This window comes from Palaemon carinicauda, unplaced genomic scaffold, assembly GCF_036898095.1.
Source record: "Palaemon carinicauda isolate YSFRI2023 unplaced genomic scaffold, ASM3689809v2 scaffold235, whole genome shotgun sequence".
Classification (NCBI taxonomy): Eukaryota; Metazoa; Arthropoda; class Malacostraca; order Decapoda; family Palaemonidae; genus Palaemon; species Palaemon carinicauda.
Genome location: NW_027169976.1, coordinates 12,501 through 33,224, shown reverse-complemented (window position 1 = coordinate 33,224; position 20,724 = coordinate 12,501). Strand labels below are relative to the sequence as shown.

The following is a 20,724-nucleotide window of genomic DNA, read 5'->3' as shown; positions in this document are numbered from 1 at the left end:
TTCAGTCTACTTTGTCTCAATTATTAATCTAACTGGTCTTTAGCTGCTGACTAACTTTAGTTTGTTGGGTTGAAATTTTAATCTGTTAAATTCCTTATTCCTGATTTGAATTTTAACTTCTGGCACGTTTGTGCAGTCAAGTTACTTATGCATATTCCATAAGATTATTTATAATTTAGACCATCCATTGTATTCAGGTCTTCATAGACCACCTTTCAATATGAAGTACTAGGTATGCAGTTAATTCTAAGTTATGTCTTTTCCAACCTAAGGCATAATACTGAACAGTATTCTAGAATTTATATTTCAGCTGTGAGCAGATTGTGTTATCTGACAGTTGAATTGATAAAACTTGAGAAGTTCAAACTTTATATAAATTCTCTTCTGTTGAACTACTTGACCCATGGTCTGTTATATAGTTCATTTGTGTTTTAATGATCTTAAAATATTTTATATTTTTTATTCATGACTTATATTGAGTTTATTTTCTATTTCTTTATATCCTGTTGTCAACCGAGTGCTTTTCCTGTTGTTGCATTCTGCTTAGTTTTAGCTGGGATTGTTGTTTAGCTAATAATAATAATATATAGTAATCTTGCACTGAGACTTTGATTCATGTACAGTTTGCCAGATACTGTACGGTTTTTCAAGATATATTGAAGTACAGTACAGTACTGTACCTAGTTTTGATAAGCTTGTAAATAGTCTTTATTACCATTTTTATGAAATTGAGATCTGAAGTAATCCTGTATATGGAGGCAAGTTCTTAACACAAAGGCATTTTACATGTCTTGTAGAGAATTTATTTTTGAGTAAAGGATTTTGTTTTCTAAAATCTTGTTGCGAACGGGGGTAAGGAATTATATTTTCTAAGGCAGTACTTACCTTTAAAGGAAGGTATGAAAAAGGTTTCCCCACTCATCTGTCCTGTGATATACTGTAGTTGATTAGGCTCAGAACTTTGTATATCCCTATTTTTATTATTTCATTAGCCTTCCTGCATCTTTGTGCCTTTTTCACATATTAACCTCCTATTCGTGATAATTTGTAAACTAAATTGACTTCGTGGTTTTTTGCCTTATTTTCTAAGTTCTGGGATCTTTGTCTTTCCCTTGGGCAACTTCCTATCATATTCCCTCCATGATTTTTTCTATTCTAAGGTCACACTTCAAGACAATATGTTCCTTGTGGGTTACCATGTTTTCTGTTGCAGGTAATGTTTCTTTGCTCTCTATTAATGGAAAATTTTTATTCAGTAAAGTACTTCTTTGAAGATCTCTTACTTTTGTGCTATAGCTACTCTTTTATACTGCTCTATTAAATTCATTTTGTCATGGCCCTGCCCCTTGATCTCAACAGGTTTCTCTCTGTTTATTCTTAAACATCCATGGCCCTCAAAATTGTGCTTCTCTCTGTGTTATACAATTCTTACTTTCAAAATCTTGCCTCGTGGATTTTGTAATATGAAGCACCTCGTGTGAAACCATTTGTTATGTTCAAAAATATATTTTTCCCTCAACTTCCAAATGGCCTTTTTCTTAGTTGCCCATGGCGGTAAAAGGAGGCTTATATTTTCTAAAATTATTGATTAGGAATGGCATTACCTTCACAGATTATTGGTAATAGCAAAGCATATTTTTTTTTAAAATCTGTACATCATGCAAGGCAAAGTAATCAAAACCAATAGTTGGTCAACAGAAGTGTGTGTTAGGATTTCATACCAGCCAATAACTGAAGGAAGAAAAGTAATTGTCTTTGAGTATTAGGAAAAGGTAACCTCCATAAAACATTATTCATCCTTGGCCCTCCTATCAAGTGTGCTTAAGAGCATCCTCATATCAGAAGGTTCTTAACTCAAAATGTTTTTGAGAGAAGTTTCCTTGAAAGGATACTTACCATAGCTAGGATTCTGTACCAATACCACTTGTTGTATTAGAACGAACTAATAAGAATTGGGTTAATAGTTGAAATGTGCTAGATTTCACCCAATGTAGGGATTCTTAGTAATGATATATGTAGATTTAGTTGCTAAGAGTCTCATGCTCCAAAATTTGCTTCCGGTAAAGCCAGTAATTTTACAATATTTGCAATCTACTTGAAACTGCCCAATATCCAGTAGACTAAGGAGTATGAAATATATCACCATGGTTGTCTCAATAAATATGACAATATGTGGTGATTGTAATGTAGACTGAATTGGCCATATTAATTTCTCACTTGGCATTGAAAGGCCATCTTCATCTGTAGAACAAGTCATTGCTTGAGTTAAAAAATTATTATTTCATCAACATTTGCTGAGCTTTAGTTAAAAGTCAGATGGTCCAATCTCATGGAATGGTGGGATATGGCTTGTTAAGAGAAGTACTCCGCTGTGGTATTCAAACCATGTAACTAAGTGTGAGGTTATACTTTTGCATTACTTATTGGTGAGAGAAGATTTTGTATTGAATGTATGGTTACCATTTTTGTGCTTGTATAGCTCAAAGAAAAAAAGTGCTGCTGCTATTTTTCCTATTACTTGCATAACCTTCCTCTCTCTGAGGCAGGCGTATTATTCCCATCTTGGTCAGACTAAATCCCTCTTACTTTTCTGTCGTCCTGGGGCTTGGGCAAGATAAATGCATTGAATATCCTGATGCAACTTTGGGTTTGACTATAGTCAATTCTTTTTAGTGAGGTAGATTTGCACCGACTCACAGGGGTGCCCTTTTAGCTCGGAAGAGTTTCCTGACCGCTGATTGGTTGGACAAGATAATTCTAACCAATCTGAGAGCAGGGAACTTTTCCGAGCTAAAAGGGCACCGCTGCGAGTCGGTACAAATGCGTCTCATTGAAAAAAATTGAGTATAGTAATTTGATTTGGTGGCAGCGAATGAATGCCAGATGCTTTTCTTGACCATCGCTGAAGTTGACGCTAAGTTGGAGGCCAACATGGTATTGGATATTTGAAGAAGAAATGGTTATCATGGCCGATGCGTTAACGTCCCTGACTGGTGAACACCAGACTGGGGTTCGAGTCCCGCTCAAATTCTTTAGTTTCTCTGGTTGCTGCAACCTCTCTATCCTTTTGAGCTTAGGATTGGGTGTTTTGGGGAGCCTATAGTTCTATCTGCTGAATCATCAGCAGCCATTGCCTGGCCCTCCTTGGTCCTAGCTTGGGTAGAGAGGTAGCTTAGGAGCTGATCATGTGTGTATATGGTCAGTCTCGATGGTTTTGTCCTGCTCGAAAGGGCAATGTCCCTGTCCCTTGCCCCTGCCATTCATGAGTGGCCTTTAAACCTTTAAATGTATATTTACATATAAGAAATAACTTTTTACTACCTGCAAAAGATATGTACCCCGTAATTCAGTCCGTACTTAAAGAAACTTGGAATTTTTATTGGGAGTTGGAAAATCAGAAAATGAGTGTTGTTAAATCATCTCACCCAGGGGCATATTTTGACATGCAAAGGTCAAGAGAAGTGGTACTGTGCCGAATGAGAATCGGTCACACCAGATTGACGCACAGCTTTTTGATGAGTGGAGAACATCAGCCATTTTGTGAAGATTGCTTGGTGCCACTAACTGTGAAACATATATTAACAGTGTCTCCAAGTTATTGACCGAGAGAACAGGCCATTTTCATAATTGTAAGGATAGCAGTGGCTTTTACATAATATTCAAACTTTTGGGACCTGAATGCAATGGGGATTGCCTTTTTAAATTTCTTATGGATACTGGTTTATTTAATAAGATTTAATCATGAGTTGAAATAAGATACATAATATTCGTTAACTATATTCCTTGGCATCAATGACTTCTGCTGTTACGATGCCAGATAATACCTAATAATCAATCAATCAATCAATGTATATTTACATGAAATTTGTCAGGTATGAATAAAGAAAACCACAATTAACTCGACAGTCCATTTTGATAAATTCACACGTGAAACATCTTCATTAACTGAAAACATCATGACTAGATCATTTTCATAGTAAAAAAAGAAAAAAAAACACTTTTACTAACACTCATGAAAGATAAGATATAGAAACTAAAGTTAAGCAGGAATTATATGGAACATTTTAATGCATAGTCAAAGGTATTGCATGTCATTATCATTGTAGATGAGAATAATAAATATATTTTTTATTCTATCTAAATACTTGTTCCGGCTTAGCTTTATGAATAAATAATCTTTTTTAATAGATTTTTATCAAAACATTAAGGCACAATTGGTATCATATAAAGATAAAGTAAATTCCTGTCTAGGTAATAATTTGCATTATGAAAGGTCATCTTATTTGCCATTCTTGGATAGCAATCGTTATATTCATCTAACTTTGGATGACGTATAGCACCAAAAAGTCATACAGATGAAATACGGCACATAAACGAGGTGGTGTTGAAAAATCCCTTCTTGAAAATTGACTTATCCAGTCTCGAAGTTGCTCTCCAGTTGCGTAACTGTGTATTATGCTCCAAGAACCTTTTGCGTCAACAGGCGTAGGAGGAGATGATGATATTATGCTCCGCTGTATTTAGTCCTATACAACTTGATGCTTTCATGTCACTTCGAGTAAGGTCCATTCACTTGTATAATTGTGAATGCATTTTAACCCTTTTACCCCCAGGCTATTTGGAAATTTCCAACCCTTAACCCCCTGGGGGTTATTTTTTTCCCAGCACATTTTGCAGTATATATTTTTTTAATTGCTCTAACAACCTTAATTTTTGTCATAGAGAGGTCAGGTTGGTCTCATTCTCTTGGAAAATGCCTGAATTTTCTCAAAAAATTATCAAACATATGAAAAAAAAATTTTTTATAGCATTTTTTTGCAAGGACGTACTGGTACGTCCATGGGGGTAAAGGGATGGCTTTTATGAAATGTACCAGTACGTCCTTTGGGGGTAAAAGGGTTAACAGAAATGGCAAAGAAGCATAAAATTACATTAAACGAATTACAGCTCGGTATGCTTAATTTTATAATGGGAAAGTAAGTTGCAAGGTGTTATATAACTATGAATAGTTACTTTGTTTGTTCTTAAGGCTGAGATACAATGGCGCTTTTTCCTATCTATAGAAGGAATTAATGGGTCAGGCAGTATCATTAAAGGGTGAGCAATTATTCATAGATTTTTTCAACGTCAAGGCAGTTTGTTGCCTAATGCCATTGAATGTTAATGTTTGTTATTTATATATATATATATATATATATATATATATATATATATATATATATATATATATATATATATATATATATATATGTATATGTATGTATATGTATATATATGTATATGTATATATATGTATATGTATATAGATGTATATATATATATATATATATATGTATATATATATATATATATGTATATATATATATGTATATATATATATATATGTATATATATATATATATATATATATATATATATATATATATATATATATATATATATATATATATATATATATATATATATATGATAAATTTTGCACATTTTTACGTGTTTTTCATATTCAAATAAGCCATATATATTTTTGATATATTAATGTCTGGATTCTCTTAACAACCTCGGGATCACAGACCCAGGCGAAATCTCACAAAGACAAGAGCTTGGCTCCGGCCGGGAATCGAACCCTGGTCGGCAAGCTTATATAGACTTTGTTCGTGGCCAAGTGGGTTAGTCACTGTCTATATAAGCTTGCCGACCAGGGTTCGATTCCCGGCCGGAGCCAAGCTCTTGTCTTTGTGAGATTTCGCCTGGGTCTGTGATCCCGAGGTTGTTAAGAGAATCCAGACATTAATATATCAAAAATATATATGGCTTATTTGATATATATATATATATATATATATATATATATATATATATATATATATATATATATATATATATATATATATATATATATATAATTTAGGCTTGCATTATATCCTTATATTCTTGTCATCATGTTGAAAACTGTACAATGTTGTGACAAGTTTACATTTCAAACAAAAACAAAAGTGTGTTTAACCATGATGCCAGAACAATTATGATCATGACTAGATTTTATTAATTTGTAAATTTTTGTTGATTTTTTTCCTGTTAAAGAGCAAGACTCAAAACTTAGCTAATTTGAAATTTATGAAATCTTTCATTTTATGTTGTTTGGTTAGACCATCATAATTTTATTGAAAAATTTTCTTTGTATGAAGGGTCCCTTTTTATATCGGCAATGAAACAAAAAATCTTTTTGGTTATGCTTTGGAATTTTCCTCCGTTGAATAGCTTTGTTCAGTGGCAGTACCCATCCTAAAAGACCCATCCTCCTCTTGTGACGGTTCGAACGTTTGCTTGCCTTGAGACGAATTTTCTTCTGTTGTGTCATCATCTACTTCCTTATCATTGTTTTCTACTTCCACTTTTTCCTTGTTCTCCTCTGCCTCCTTTTGTTCTTGGTTCGCTTCAACATTTTGCTCTTTGTTACCGGCTGTATCTTCAGCTTGCTCATCAGCGGTTTGGCCGTTGCCGAGCTTGTTCGGGGCCCTGAGTACTTGGTCTTGATCCTCTTGCTCTTGATCCTCTTCCTCTTGATCCTCTACCTCTTGATCCTCTGGCTCCTGATCATTTACGTCCCTTGCCTGCATTTCCTTCTTGATTTGTTCTTTGACATCGTCCTCGAGCATATCGTAGGGTTTCAATTCTTCACTGATGTTTTGTGTTTGTACGTTATCGTTGGCTGCCTTTGAAGATCCTGTATTTTGTGTGTTTGTGTTTTCGGTGCCGTTGTCATTAGAAGTGCTCTGTTTTGCATTTACCACTCCATTTGTTTCCTGCTGTTTATTAGCGTCTTGACCTTCCTCTTTTAATGGCTTTGTTTGATCTCCTTCCCCCTTTAGCTGCTTATTCTCAAGTTCAGTGACTTTGGCTTTAGCTAAGTTGGCCTCCTCGAGTGCCGCTTGGAGCTGGTTCTTGAGATTGCTGTTTTCCTCTTTGACAGTCTGGAGGTTCTGACCAAGTTTCATCCCCATCTCCTGATTATGTTTCAAAAGTAGTTCATGTTTCTCCTGGAAGGCTTTTAACGTGCTGGCATTGTCATCTGCCAGAGCTTTGGTTTTGGCAATCGTGTCTTCTGCCTCAACAAGGGAGTCCTGCAAATTTCTGATCTGCTGTTGGAGTTCGTCGTTTCCTTCCCTCATACGATTGATCTCTTCTGTCTTTGAAATGTTTTCTTGCTTTAGAGTCTCTATTTGTTGTAAGCTCGACTGGGGAGAAAGAAAGGGAAAGAAAAAGCAATGTTAAGGACATGTTGGAAGCTTGGAAATTTTTAAGAGGTACACAATAGAAATCATGTAGATTTTGAAAAACTTTTTTGCAACTTAGGAGAAGATATGTTTTATCTAGAATACAGTAGCAATGTTTTTTTTTCTTTTTAGGTTTTCAAGGTACTTTATAAAGGCTCGATTTGAAAGTCATATTTTATGCAAATAGATATTTAGATGGGAGTGAATTAAGTATTTATTAATTGTGTCTTGTCTCTTGCAGAATAGAGGTTTCTGCATTAAGACTAAAACTAAGAATGATGAAACAAGTACGATTTTGAATTGCTAAACCCACCTGCAATGCATAGGCTGTATTGGATAATTCTGCTTTTGAGTCCTGTGAAAATAAGAAATAAAACATTTCAATATCACAATAGAGTAGAGAGAGATATCACGTAATTACAATTTTCGGTCTCTTAGTTTAACTTTATATACTTTGAATTTCATTTAAATTGGCCCAACTCCACCGTGATAACTGATATGAAAATTTTGTCACTAAAGTTTTTAGGATGAGAATGTTGTCACTAGTGTAGTCAATTTTTTTTAGTGAGGCAGAGTTGCACCGACTCGCAGGGGTGCTCTTTTAGCTTGGGAAGTTTCCTAATAGCTAATTGGTCGGAAGTATTCGGGCAAAAATACTTCTGACCAATCAGCTATTAGGAAACTATTCCAGAGCTAAAAGGGCACCTCTGAGAGTCAGTACAAGTCTGCCTCACTAAAAAAAATTGACTACACACGTGACAACATTCTCATCCATACCGACGTGTTTCAAACTTGGCAGTCGGCTACCATTGTAGAGATGGATCAGTTTTGATTCTTGGGTTTAAGTGGATACTTTCCTCTTGGTAAGGGTAGAAGAGACACTCTATAGCTATGGGAAGCAACTCTTCTAAGTGAAGGACACTCCAAAATAAAACCCTTGTTCTCTAGTCTGCGATAGTGCCGTAGCCTCTATACCATGGTCTGGGATAGTACCATAGCCTCTGTACCATGATCTGGGATAGTGCCATAGCCTCTGTACCATGATCTGGGCTAGTGCCATATCCTCTGTACCATGGTCTGGGATAGTGCCATAGCCTCTGTACCATGGTCTGGTATAGTGCCATAGCCTCTGTACCATGATCTGGGATAGTGCCATAGCCTCTGTACCATGGTCTGGGATAGTGCCATAGCCTCTGTACCATGGTCTTCCACTGTCTGGAGTTACAGATCTCTTATTTGAGGGTACACTCGGGCACGCTATTCGATCTTGTTTCTCTTCCCCACGTTATTTTGAAGTTTTTATCCTCTTGTTATTTTCAAGTTTTTATGGTTTATATATGAAAGATTTATTTTGATGTTGTTATTCTTAAACTTCTCTTGTAGTTTTTCCTTATTTCCTTTCCTCACTGTGCTATTTTCCCTCTTAGAGCCCTTGGGCTTATAGCATCCTGTTTTTCCAACTAGGGTTGTAGCTTAGCAAGTAATAATGATAATAATAAAAATAATAATAATAAAAGAATGCAGTAATAGAAGAATATAGTAAAAAGTCTGAATAAGGGGGATAAAGAAATAGAAAGGGAATCAGGGTATAATGAATAAACATACTGGAATGAACAGTAAAAATGTACGAATAATTGAAATGAAAAGATAAGTTAAATAAAAAAGAGAAGAATGGAAGAAAAATTAGCTTCTGGCATGAAATAAAATTAACACGGATGGAGTATAGTTAGAAATACTGAATAGAAGGGAGTATGGATGATACAGGAAAGAAAGGGAATAGAGATTTTATCATTATTATTATTATCATTATTATTTTTTTTATTGTTATTACTAGCTAAGCTACATCCCTAGTTGGAAAAGCACGGTGCTATAACCCCAATGGCTCCAACAGGGAAAAATAGCCAACCGAGGAAAGGAATTAGATAAACTATATGAGAAGTAATGTACAATTAAAATAGAATATTTTAAGAACAGTAACAACAGTAGTCTTTGATGCAACCTTAAGGGACAAGAATAAGTAGAAGACATCGAAGAAGATTCTCCTCTATACACAGGCATCCTGCTTGCAGGTCCTACATATGAACATCCCAGACCTAACCTTATAAGAAAATGTATTAGAGGGACAACTGTCAGGAAATTATAAGGGTCCCATCACCATAGAACGTTTAACACCACCTATATAATGGGCCCTTGGACTATCTCGCTACTGGGGTCTAAGTTATGACAGGCAGAGCAGTCGGTCGGGACTACGGCCTACCCCAATAGCCAAAACAAAGTCCTTCTAAAAGAAGGCAACCGTGTTACCCCGTACGAATGGGAAAAAAGCAGGCTAATAGAAGAAGAGTATCTCGCACCTCTATCACCTTTCCCCTCCTTGCCACCTGGAATTTAGGTCGAGTGAATCCTAAACTTTTTAAGGCGAGTGAATCCTGAACTTTTTAAAGAAAACTGCATCACCAGTGGGACCAGATGCCTGATCACCACCTGGCACTACTTTGCAGGAGAGTCTGACTGCCCCAGGAATAGATACATTGCAGACATGAGCCTCTTTGATTCTCTTCACCAAGAGCTTCACTCTCTCTTGGATTAGAGGGACAAATGTCAGCTTTGTTTGTAAAAAGATGAAGCCTTTATGAGATGGCCACTTAACCCTTTTACCCCCAATGCTATTTGGAACTTTCCAACCCCGAGGCATTTTTCTTTTTCAAGCATGTTTTGTAATATTTTTTTTTTTTAGATTGCGCTGACAGCCTTAATTTTTGTCATAGAGAGGTCAGGTTGGTCTCATTATTTTGGTAAATGCCTGAAGTTTCTCATAAAGTTATCAAAAATATGCAAAAAAAAAAAAAAAAAGGCAAATAGCAGCTTTTTGCAACGACGTACCAGTATGTCCATGGGGGTTAAGGGATGAGTTTAGTGAAACGTACCAGTACGTCCATTGGGGGTAGAAGGGTTAAAAGATTCCCTTTTAATTTTTTTTTCAGCTCCTTAAACAAATTCTGGTTATTATTTAGGCCTGTCTGTGATGCTCTGCTAGCTTATGTACGTTACCTATGTGTCCAATGACCTTGCAAAACAATTTATAACTTATTATTATTATTATTAGCTAAGCTACAACCCTAGTTGGAAAAGCAAGATGCTATAAGCCCAAGAGCTCCAACAGGGAAAAATAGCCCAGTGAGGAAAGACCAATGATCTCATTGTATAAAACTAACATATGTATCCACATATTTTCTAATTGCTTAAATTAGAATCAGTTAATTAGTAAATGTAGTCTTTAGAATTATAATTTATGTACATTATACTCAAACTTGAATTTTTAAAATACTGTACTGTATATAATTCTTGCTAATTACACTGAATGCCTCTTAAATTTAAGTTTAAATATCTTTCAGTTAGTAAACTGTCAATATTTTAAATGGTTGAATTTATTACCAAAATAGAAATAGATTTTCTGCTAAACCAAAATTCGCTATTTATACTTCTAATTGAAATATGCTATTTCACAAATTCACTCGCTTAAAGTCCTTTCAGTTTATATTATATTTTACTGATTCACTTGAATACACCTTTCACACCTTTCATTATTAATGTAATAAAAGTATAGGTACACACAGGTGTATACTGTATATGCATCAGAGTTAGCTTCCATTTCTCACACTTTACCTTTAATTGTGACGAGGTCTCTTCCAGTTGCTTGTGCAACTTAGTCATCTGCTGCTCCGTTTGCTTCCTCTGACGAAGCTCTGTTTCCAAGTCACCTTTTCTGAAAGAGTGAAGCCAAAGATGATGGGACTCGAAGTGTAATTTAATTTGCTTGTGAATTAGAATTCATACTGGTTTTCATAATAAAATTTACATCCTCTTCAAATTATTTAATGTACGTTGTCTTTCATAATAAAGGGATTTTGATAAAGGAAAAATCTATTTCTGGGCGAGGGACCTGTGTCGCCCTGTGAAATGCTCCTTATAGCACCATTTCTAAGGTATAAATACTGCTAAATATACCAGAGAAAAAAGTTGCATGAAGTGCCAGGAATATACCCAGCTTGCTCGCTGGGGGAGAGAGAACTCCTACCAGACGCGTCCCCCGGGTGGCGGATGGGGGAACCCCTAGGAATTAAACACACTTAGGGCTGCTCTGAGTATGTTGAATAAGGAGCCGTGGACCAAACGACTGAGGTGCTGATAGTATATTCAGCAATAGGTTAGGACAGGCCTAGCAAGCCGCTAACTGAATCCTTAACGCTTGAGAAACTCAAGGAGAAACTCAAGGATCAGTTGCTCGCCCTTATAGGGTGTCGGTATAGTAACTGGGGTGTGTTAAAACCACTATCAGAGGTCCTTTACCAATTAGTCTTCTCCTTCCTCGACATCCCCCGTTACTACGAGGTGCCGTTCTACATCCGACTACTGCCCACTACTACTGATTCACATAACTTATTCTAATGAAGTGGTGGTAGACATATTCTCAATAAATTCATGTCCTTTACAGATGTGGATTATGATCCATTCTAATCTAACGTTTCTTGAAGAAGGGATAGTACAATCGGTGCACCTTACTCAGGATTGCAAACATAACTAGGGTCACTTTGCAGTGTCTCTGCTCTTTTATCCTCTTAATTTACCTACCTTAACCCTTTCTTCATCTTGATTTCCAACATAATTTTTTACCTCTTAGAGCAACTGTAGGTTTATCAAAGTTGCACCTCACAGCTGAATGACCTTCTCACCCCAGAACCAGACTTTGTGGCCCTAATCAATCTACAGTTCAACAGTCAAATAGAGTGAGGGAAAAAGTGATGTTTAATTATTTATAAAAGTTCTATGGAGCTTGTTAGTATGGAAAAAATCAATAAATCTTGAATAAAAACTTATTGAGATTTTTTTTGAAATGGGATATAGTTTGAAACATGGAAAGAAAATTTTAACAAACTTACTCTCCTTCAAGGAATTTTTTTTTTTTTTTTTTTGAAGTTGAAAATTTATAAAAAAAATTGCAAGAAGATTTCCAGTAGGTAGCATTTGTAGTCTTTTGAGATAATCTAGTCTTACAAGAGGGGTAGGTAATTTGGAAATTATATGAAGAACATTGTGAAAGTTACAATGTACTGGCTAATGTTTTGGGAGAAGCGCTGGACCTAGATGTTGGCAATGAAAGATTTTTTTAACCCGATACATCACATCAACCAGATCTATACAGTTAAAAGGTAGCTATATCAGACCTGTCTTTTATGCCGAGGAATCTCTCCTCACTGTACAAGCTTCTTTGAAAGGGATTCATTCAACACCTTACTAGTAAGAGACTTCTTGCTGGTCTTATCCCTCTCTAGGAGGATAAGAAAGCTTCGCTACCAAGGTACAGGTAGTGGTTGAACTTTCATAGTCCTTTTCCTTGATGGAGATTTTATGGCCAATCCCTGAAGGTCTGGTCCCCCATACATCACGAATATCTCCTTTGCTATCCCTGCTACTGGCAGCAGAAGGGGAATCGTTACCGTGTCACATTAAGGGAGTGCCTACTAAGGACTGAAGCCTATTGAGCCTCTCCCTTCAGGCTTTTCTAGTATACAGGCCAGAAATGAAACTAATATTTTAGAATACTAAAACCTGGCTTTGGCAAGTAATTATCAAGCCCCTTGAAGGTTTATCTCGGCAGGACCTAGCCCAATTGAAGGCCTATGAGGTTCATGTGGTTTCCACTAAAGTTACCTTCAGACATAGCATAAGATAATCGGCCATTCTCCGCAGAACTTTGTCAGAAGTCGTTCCCCCTTTACCCAATTTTATGTGATGCACAACGCAATTACTTGAATACCTTCCTGTGACTGGTTATCATAGTTGGTTTGATATATTGATTTAAAGTTTTTCTGGCATCCTGGACGTTGATGGTCATTGACGCCGAATTGTCATATTTGGTCAAATTGTAAAAGGGCCTGGATGACACTTGTGTAAGTCTTCCTTGTAATCTGTTTTTTCCATCTGTGGCACCTCCAAGAATTCTGTGTGATATAGTATGTGTGGTATCAACCTGACCACCCCAACTCTTCGTTATATACCAGTCATTGTTTTACAATGTATTGCACCAGGAACACGAACATACCATAGGTCCCCTTGACTTAATAAACACCCTGGATGATGTTTCTCTGTTATGCAGGTCTTCTTCAGGAGTAGCATTGTTCTTCATGCCCTATATTGAACAAGTAATGCTATTTTTGTGATACAAAACATGTTTTACAATATACAAACCTATTAATCATAATGGAACATTCCTGTTTACCACCCTCTTAAAATTTTATCCTTGGAGGGAGCTTGGCTTAATGGTATACTGTACTCTACATTCACTAGACAGGTTAATGCAACAGTGGAGGGTGTTAGTTGTAACCTTTCAGGAAGCGACTGGATCCCGTTTCACGGCTAACTACTGCAACTTACGAGTAAGTACTCGTAAGTTTCACAAGTACATTGCTTTTGTTTGCTCACCCTACTTATAGGGAATGGTTTATTGCTTAATACAGTACAGGTATATGATAGTTTACCTCTTTTCCCTGTATCTTTTGCAAATGATTTTGTAAATGAGATGTAAATTTTTACTGTATAAACTTGCTGAATCATATGTCGTACTCTATGTCCAGTGATCTTTACTCTCTTCAGCCCCTTTGATATGATGTGGTTTATACCCAGTTAGTTAATTTTAATATTTTTCACTTTTATTTTTTACGTATAAAATTTCACAAAATATATAAAATTGTATATCAAAGGAAAAGAAATGTCTTAAGCTTTCCTATTAAAAATATTTGAAATAACAAAAATATCTTTTGTGGAAAGAGGCTGTAAATAAAATATGAAAAAAAAAAGAGATTGGGGTTAGAGTGACAGATTTATTCATGTGTACAGTAGTTGAAAGGGTTAAAAAATCAGTACAGTATATTGCTCTCCGAGCCATACTTACAATGCCTTCTGGGACATAATGTGTATCACATTTTCCTCTGACACTTGAGCCGTTAGGTTACGATATTTTACCAGAAGAATGAATGATGTCAGTGCCAATGCAGCGACCAGCATATGCGCGTAGTTAACCATCTTCCTTGCTGTTGGAGAGAGGGACAGACGTGAGACTTGGTTTATATTATTATTACTTGCTAAGCTACAACCCTAGTTGGAAAAGCAGGATGCTATAAGCCCAGTGGCTTTAACAGGGAAAATAGCTCAGTGAGGGAAGGAAAAAAGGAAAATAGAATATTTTAAGGGTAACAACATTGAAATAAATATCTCCTAATAAAACAATAACCAAACAAAGAGGACGAGAAATGATAGAATAGTGTGCTTGAGTGTACCCTCAAGGAAGAGAACTATACCCCAAGGCAGTGGAAGACCATGGTACAGAGCCGATGGCACTATCCAAGACTAGAGAACAATGGTTTGATTTTGGAGTGTCCTTCTCTTAGAAGAGCTAGTTACCATAGCTAGAGAGTCTCTTCTACCCTTACCAAGAGGAAAGTGGCCACTAAATTATATTGCAGTAATTAACCCTTTGAGCGAGGAAGAATTGTTTGGTAATCTCAGTGTTGTCAGGTGTATGAGGACATGGGAGAATATGTAAAGAATAGGCCAGACTATACAGTGTGTGTGCGTAGGCAAAGGGAAAATGAACCGTAACCAGAGGGAATTATCCAATGTAGTACTGTCTGGCCAGTCAAAAGACCACATAACTCTGGTATTATCTCAACGGATGGCTTGAAAATTTAGGAATAACTTCATTAGATAATTTATGCAATTGAGTTGAGTTTGCATCACCCCGGATTTGTGAAGGATTTGCCTCGAGGATACGAGCCTTGAGAGTTTCTTTTCCCCGAGTGGCGTATCATCCCTTTGGTCCCAGCTGCCCCCACCTTATTTGATCTAGTACCCGACCTTTTATTTGTCTTGTGCCCCCACCTATTTTTTTTTATCTTATATTTTTTTTGTCTTCTACCCCCTGCATTTTTTTTGTCTTCTACCACCACATTTTTTTGTCTTCTACCCCACCTTTTTGTCTTCTACCCTAACATTTTTTTTTCTACGCCACCTTTTTATCTTTAATGCACTCCTCTACTCCCACATTTTTTGTCTTCTACCCCCACCTTTTTGTCTAATACGCCCCACCTTTTTGTCTTCTATGCCCACCTCTTTTTGTCTTCTACTCCCACCTGTTTTTGTCTTCTACCCACATTTCTTTGTCTTATACCCACCTCTTTTTGTCTTTTATGTCCACATTTTTTATCTTCTACCCACACCTTATTTTTTGTCTTTTATTCCATCTTTTTTTTTCTTCCATCATTTTTTTTGTCTTCTAACCCCCCTCTTTTTATCTTCTTGACACTTTGTTTTTGTTTTTCTATCTCACCTTTTTTTGTCTTCTACCACCACTTTTATTTTGTCTTCTATCTCACTTTTTTTTGTCTTATACAAGCATCTTTTTTGTTTTGCACCCCCACCTTTTTATCTTCTACCCACACCTTTAATCGTCTTCTATCCCCACCTGTATTGTCTTCTACCCACAATCTAATGCCCCACGTTTTGTCTTCTACTGCCACATTTTCTGTATCTTCTACCCACACCTTTTTTGTCCTTTATCCCACCTTTTTTTTTTTTTTCCCAGCTCTTTATGTCCACTCTCACATTTTTATTTTCTAACCAGACCTTTTATGTCTTGTATCCCACTATTTTTGTTTTCTACCCTGCCTTTTTTTCATCTTCTACCCCATTTTTCGTCTTCTAACCCATTTTTCATCTTCTACCCCATTTTTCGTCTTCTAACCCATTTTTCATCTTCTACCCCATTTTTCGTCTTCTAACCCATTTTTCATCTTCTACCCCATTTTTCGTCTTCTAACCCATTTTTCATCTTCAACCCCATTTTTCGTCTTCTACATGCATCTTTTTTGGTTTCTACCTGTACCTTTTTGTCTTCTACTTACACCTTTTTTTGGCTTCTACCAACACCGGTTTTTCTTCTATCCACTTTTTTTTTGTCTTCTACCTAACCTTTTTTTGTCTTTACTCCTTTTTTGTCTTCACTCCCTTTTTTATCTTCTACATGCACCTTTTTTTGTCTTCTACCTGCACCATTATTGTCTTCTACCCCCACCTTTTTATCTTCTTCCCACACATTCTTTTTACTTCTATCCCATGTTTTTTTTTGTCTTTACTCCCTTTTTGGTTTTGTACCCACACTTTTTTGCTTTTAACATGCACTTTTTTTAGTCTTAGCGTCACTTTTTTTATCTTCTACCCTCACCGTTTTTATCTTTGTACCCCACTATTTTGTCTTTTACCTCCACTTTTTTTTTTTTTTTTTGCCTTCTACATGCACCTTTTTTGGGGGGTAACTATCAGCACCTTATTTGGCTTCTAACCCCCACCTTTTTTGTCTTATACCTTTTAACCTTTTCGTCTTCTACCCCCAACTTTGTCATCATCTACCTGCACCTTGTTTGACATCTACCACGACCCCCCCCCTTTTTTTTTTTGGCTTCTACCCCTAACTTGTTTGTCTTTTACCAGCTCCTTTTGTTGTCTTTTACCCTCCTCATTTTTCTACCCTCAACTTTTATGTCTTCTACCTTCAACTTTTTCGTCTAATACCTGCACCTTGTTTGGCTTCTACCCCCATCCATTTTTTGCCTTAGCCTTTTTTTGGCTTCTACCGCACATTTTTTTTTCTGCCTTCTACCTCACATTTTTTGCCTTCTACCTCACCTTTTTATTACCTTCTAGCCCACCTTGTTTGTCTTCTACCTCACCTATTTTGCCTTCTACCCCACCTTCTTTGTCTTCTACCGCACCTTATTTGCCTTCTACCCCACCTTGTTTGTCTTCTACCTCACCTTTTTTTGCCTTCTACTTCACCCTTTTTTTTATTCTGCCTCACCTTTTTTTGTCTTCTACCTCACCACTTTTTTTTTTGTCTTCTACCCCACCTTTTTTTATCTTCTACCTGCACCTTGCTTGGCTTCTACCCCCACTTTTTTTTTTTTTGTCTTTTAGCCCCACTTTCTTTGTCTTTGCCATAACACTGTTCCCACTCTCTTTCTTCATTCATGCTGTCCATCTTCTTGAATTTTACTTGATATTGCCACTGCCAGGTTTATCCCCCTTAGTTCCCAAATTCATAAATTCAAAGTGATATTAAGATTTTTGTTTAATATTACTCATTAGACACTTGGCTCTCGGCTTTTCCATGTTATTTTATGAAATGAAAATTGAGATTTCTACCCACTCCATATTCTGCCTTCTGCTTTCACCTTTTTTTTCTTTTTTGTCTCTACCCATCACCTTTTTTGGTTCCTCCCCTCATGAGTTTTGTCTTCTACCTCACCTTTTTTATTTGTCTTCTACCTCATTTTTTTTTTTTTGTCTTTTACCTCACCCTTTTTTTTTTTGTCTTCCACCTCACCTTTTTTCTCTTCTATGCCACCTGTTTTGTCCTTTATCTCACCTTTTTTTTTTTTCTATCCCACCTTTTTTTGTCTTCTATCCCACTTGTTTTGTCTTCCACCTCACCTGTTTTGTCTTCCACCTCACCTTTTTTTCTCTTCTATCCCACCTTTTTTGTCCTCTATCACACCTTTATTGTCTTCTACCACACTTTTTTTTTCTTTCTTCTACCTCACCTTTTTTTATCTTCCACCAGCACCTTGTTTTGCTTCTACCCAACCTTTTTTTGTCTTCTATCCCCACCTTCTTTGTCTTTACCATAACACTGTTCCCACTCTCTTCAATCATGTCCATCTTGACTCTTACTTAATAGAGCTTTGATCTTGACCATAGCTCCCAAATTCATAAATCTAAAGAGAATTATTCTCAGTATATCCAAAAGTAATGTAATGCCTTTGAAATGAATACTATTCAGTACTGAGAGTTTTCTATTTAATATTAATCACCATGCACTTAACTTTCGCCTTTTTCCACGTTATTTTACGAAATGAAAATGTAAGTACATACCTCACAGGAGTACCGTAATGCACTAGAAGAACAATATAAATGTTGCGTTCGTAGTTCTAGCTACGAAACATATCGTGTGGTTAATTGTAACCAATTTTAGTGCCACATGTTAAATATTGTAACACCTGTTCTACCTGAAAGTTTCAACTGTTGAAGCGAATCGGTTTGTGTAGTTGTATCATATGCAAGTGTTATAATTATTGTAAGTCGTACATTTGTTAATAGAATTATTATTATTATTATTATTATTATTATTATTATTAATTGCTAAACTACAACCCTTGTTGGAAAAGCATATACAAGTATTACAATTATTGTAAGACGCAAATTTATGAATAGAATTATTATTATTATTATTATTATTATTATTACTATTATTATTATTATTAATAATAATATTGTTATTATTATTATTATTATTAATATTGTTATTTTTATTATTATTATTATTATTATTATTATTAATTGCTAAACTACAACCCTAGTTGGAAAAGCAGAATGCTATAAGCCCAGGGGCTCCAACAGGGAAAATAGCCCAGTAAGGAAAGGAAACAAGGAAAAATAAAGTATTTTAAGAACAGTAACAATGTTAAAATAAATAATTCCTATATAAACTAGAAAAACTTTAACAAAATAAAAGGAAGAGAAATAAGATAGAAGTGTGCCCGGGTGTACCCTCAAGCAAGAGAACTCTAACCCAGGACTGGAAAACCATAGTACAGAGGCTATGGCCCTACCCAAGACTAGAAAATAATGGTTTGATTTTGGAGTGTCCTCCTAGAAGAGCTGCTTACTATAGCTAAATCACTTCCAATAGTCTCAAATTTGAAAAACAAAAAATATTAATCTTAAAAATACAGTAAATTAATAAACGGAAGTAAGAAAAATGGGGAAATATATTCAATTTAAAACTACCATGTAAATCAAATAAGCTGAATATAAAATTGAGGATAAAACGAAAAATACCAACACAAGAAGAAGAAGAAAAGTATAATTAGCTGTTTATTGAATTTTCTTTAAGACCAAAACGGTATTTGAATTTGAAATACATTTCTTAAATTTCATGTAGAACTAACCAACCCTTTTTGTTTAATTTCGTATCTGATAACTGCGATTATCATAGATAAAAAAGTTATTTGTGTTAGGGTACCCAATAGAAGATAATTGTTATTAAATTCAACATTTTGAAAGGTAGATTTTCCCTGTTGGAGCCCTTGGGCTTATAGCATCTTGCTTTTCCAACTACAGTCAATTCTTTTTAGTGAGGCAGATTTGCACCGACTCGCAGGGGTGCCCCTTTAGCTCGGAAAAGTTTCCTTATCGCTGATTGGTTGGACAAGATCATTCTAACCAATCAGATAGCAGGAAACTTTTCCGAGCTAAAAGGGCACCGCTGTGAGTCAGTGCAAATGCACCTCATTAAAAAAATTTGAGTATAGGGTTGTAACATAGCTAGTAATAATAATAATAATAATAATAATAATAATAATAATAATAATAATAATAATAAGGGTGGCAGTACAAAAGTATTTATGATTAATGAAAGCCATTTTGATTATGTCGTAGTGATGTCCAGTATATGCAATACAGTAATAATAAGAATAATAATAATAAAAATAATAATAATAATAATAATAATATCAGATTGCATCCATGTCCCGGTATTCGTAAAATGAAAATGACATCCTGTGACGTGGCGTAATTCGAACACAGGCAACAGGTGTGGAGACGTAAGTGTGACACCTGATTTCATTTTAGTATCGTTTCCCCATTACAGGTGCAATAGTTTCAAAGGGAGGAATTTTATATTTTCAAGCTTTATATCGTGCTGGGGAAACCTTTAGGTTTACCTGCTTAGTCATCAGCCGCCATTGCCTGGCTCTCCCCTGTCCTAGCTTGGGTGGAGAGTCTACTGATATATATATATATATATATGTATATATATATATATATATACATAAATATATATAAATATATATATTATATACATAAATATATATAAATATATATATATAATATATATATATATATATATATATATATATAAATATATATGAATACATGTGTATACAGTGCAGTATATGTAAATGACATCATTCTAAACTTTTAGTAATTTTGAAAAAAATTACTAAATTCACTACAAAAAAAAAAACCATACAGTAACAAATTCAGATTTGTTGATGGACATGAAAATAGGTTTGCCCTTTGTAACCAAGGCTACTGTATTGCCCTTGTTTGTATCCATAACTGCATTGTGTATTAACACAAGGCCGATTGATAATATCCTTGAATGTAATGACAGGTCAGGTGTTTGACAGGTCGTCTATTTGACAGGTCAGCTGTTTGACAGGTCAGCTATTTGACAGGTCAGCTGTTTGACAGGTCAGCTGTTTGACAGGTCGGCTATTTGACAGGTCGGCTGTTTGATAGATTGGCTGTTTGATAGGTCACCTATGTGACAGGT

At 35.6% G+C, this 20,724-nt stretch overlaps 1 protein-coding gene across 3 annotated transcripts in view; it reads right to left on the bottom strand.

The window, feature by feature from the left end:
- Positions 1-5,909: 5,909 nt before the first annotated feature.
- Positions 5,910-20,724, bottom strand: part of LOC137636131 (DNA ligase 1-like) — a 27,135-nt gene continuing 12,320 nt past the window's right edge. For 2 of the 3 annotated variants that reach the window (XM_068368537.1, XM_068368536.1), the window contains 4 exons: positions 14,227-14,365; positions 10,941-11,040; positions 7,588-7,629; positions 5,910-7,235 (listed from right to left, as the gene is read on the bottom strand). In XM_068368537.1, the coding sequence (XP_068224638.1) occupies positions 6,228-7,235; positions 7,588-7,629; positions 10,941-11,040; positions 14,227-14,365 (1,289 nt within the window). In that variant the 3' untranslated portion in view covers positions 5,910-6,227. Of the gene's footprint in view, positions 7,236-7,587; positions 7,630-10,940; positions 11,041-14,226; positions 14,366-18,260; positions 18,395-20,724 lie in introns of those variants that run through there. The other variant, XM_068368538.1, reaches the window with a different exon arrangement.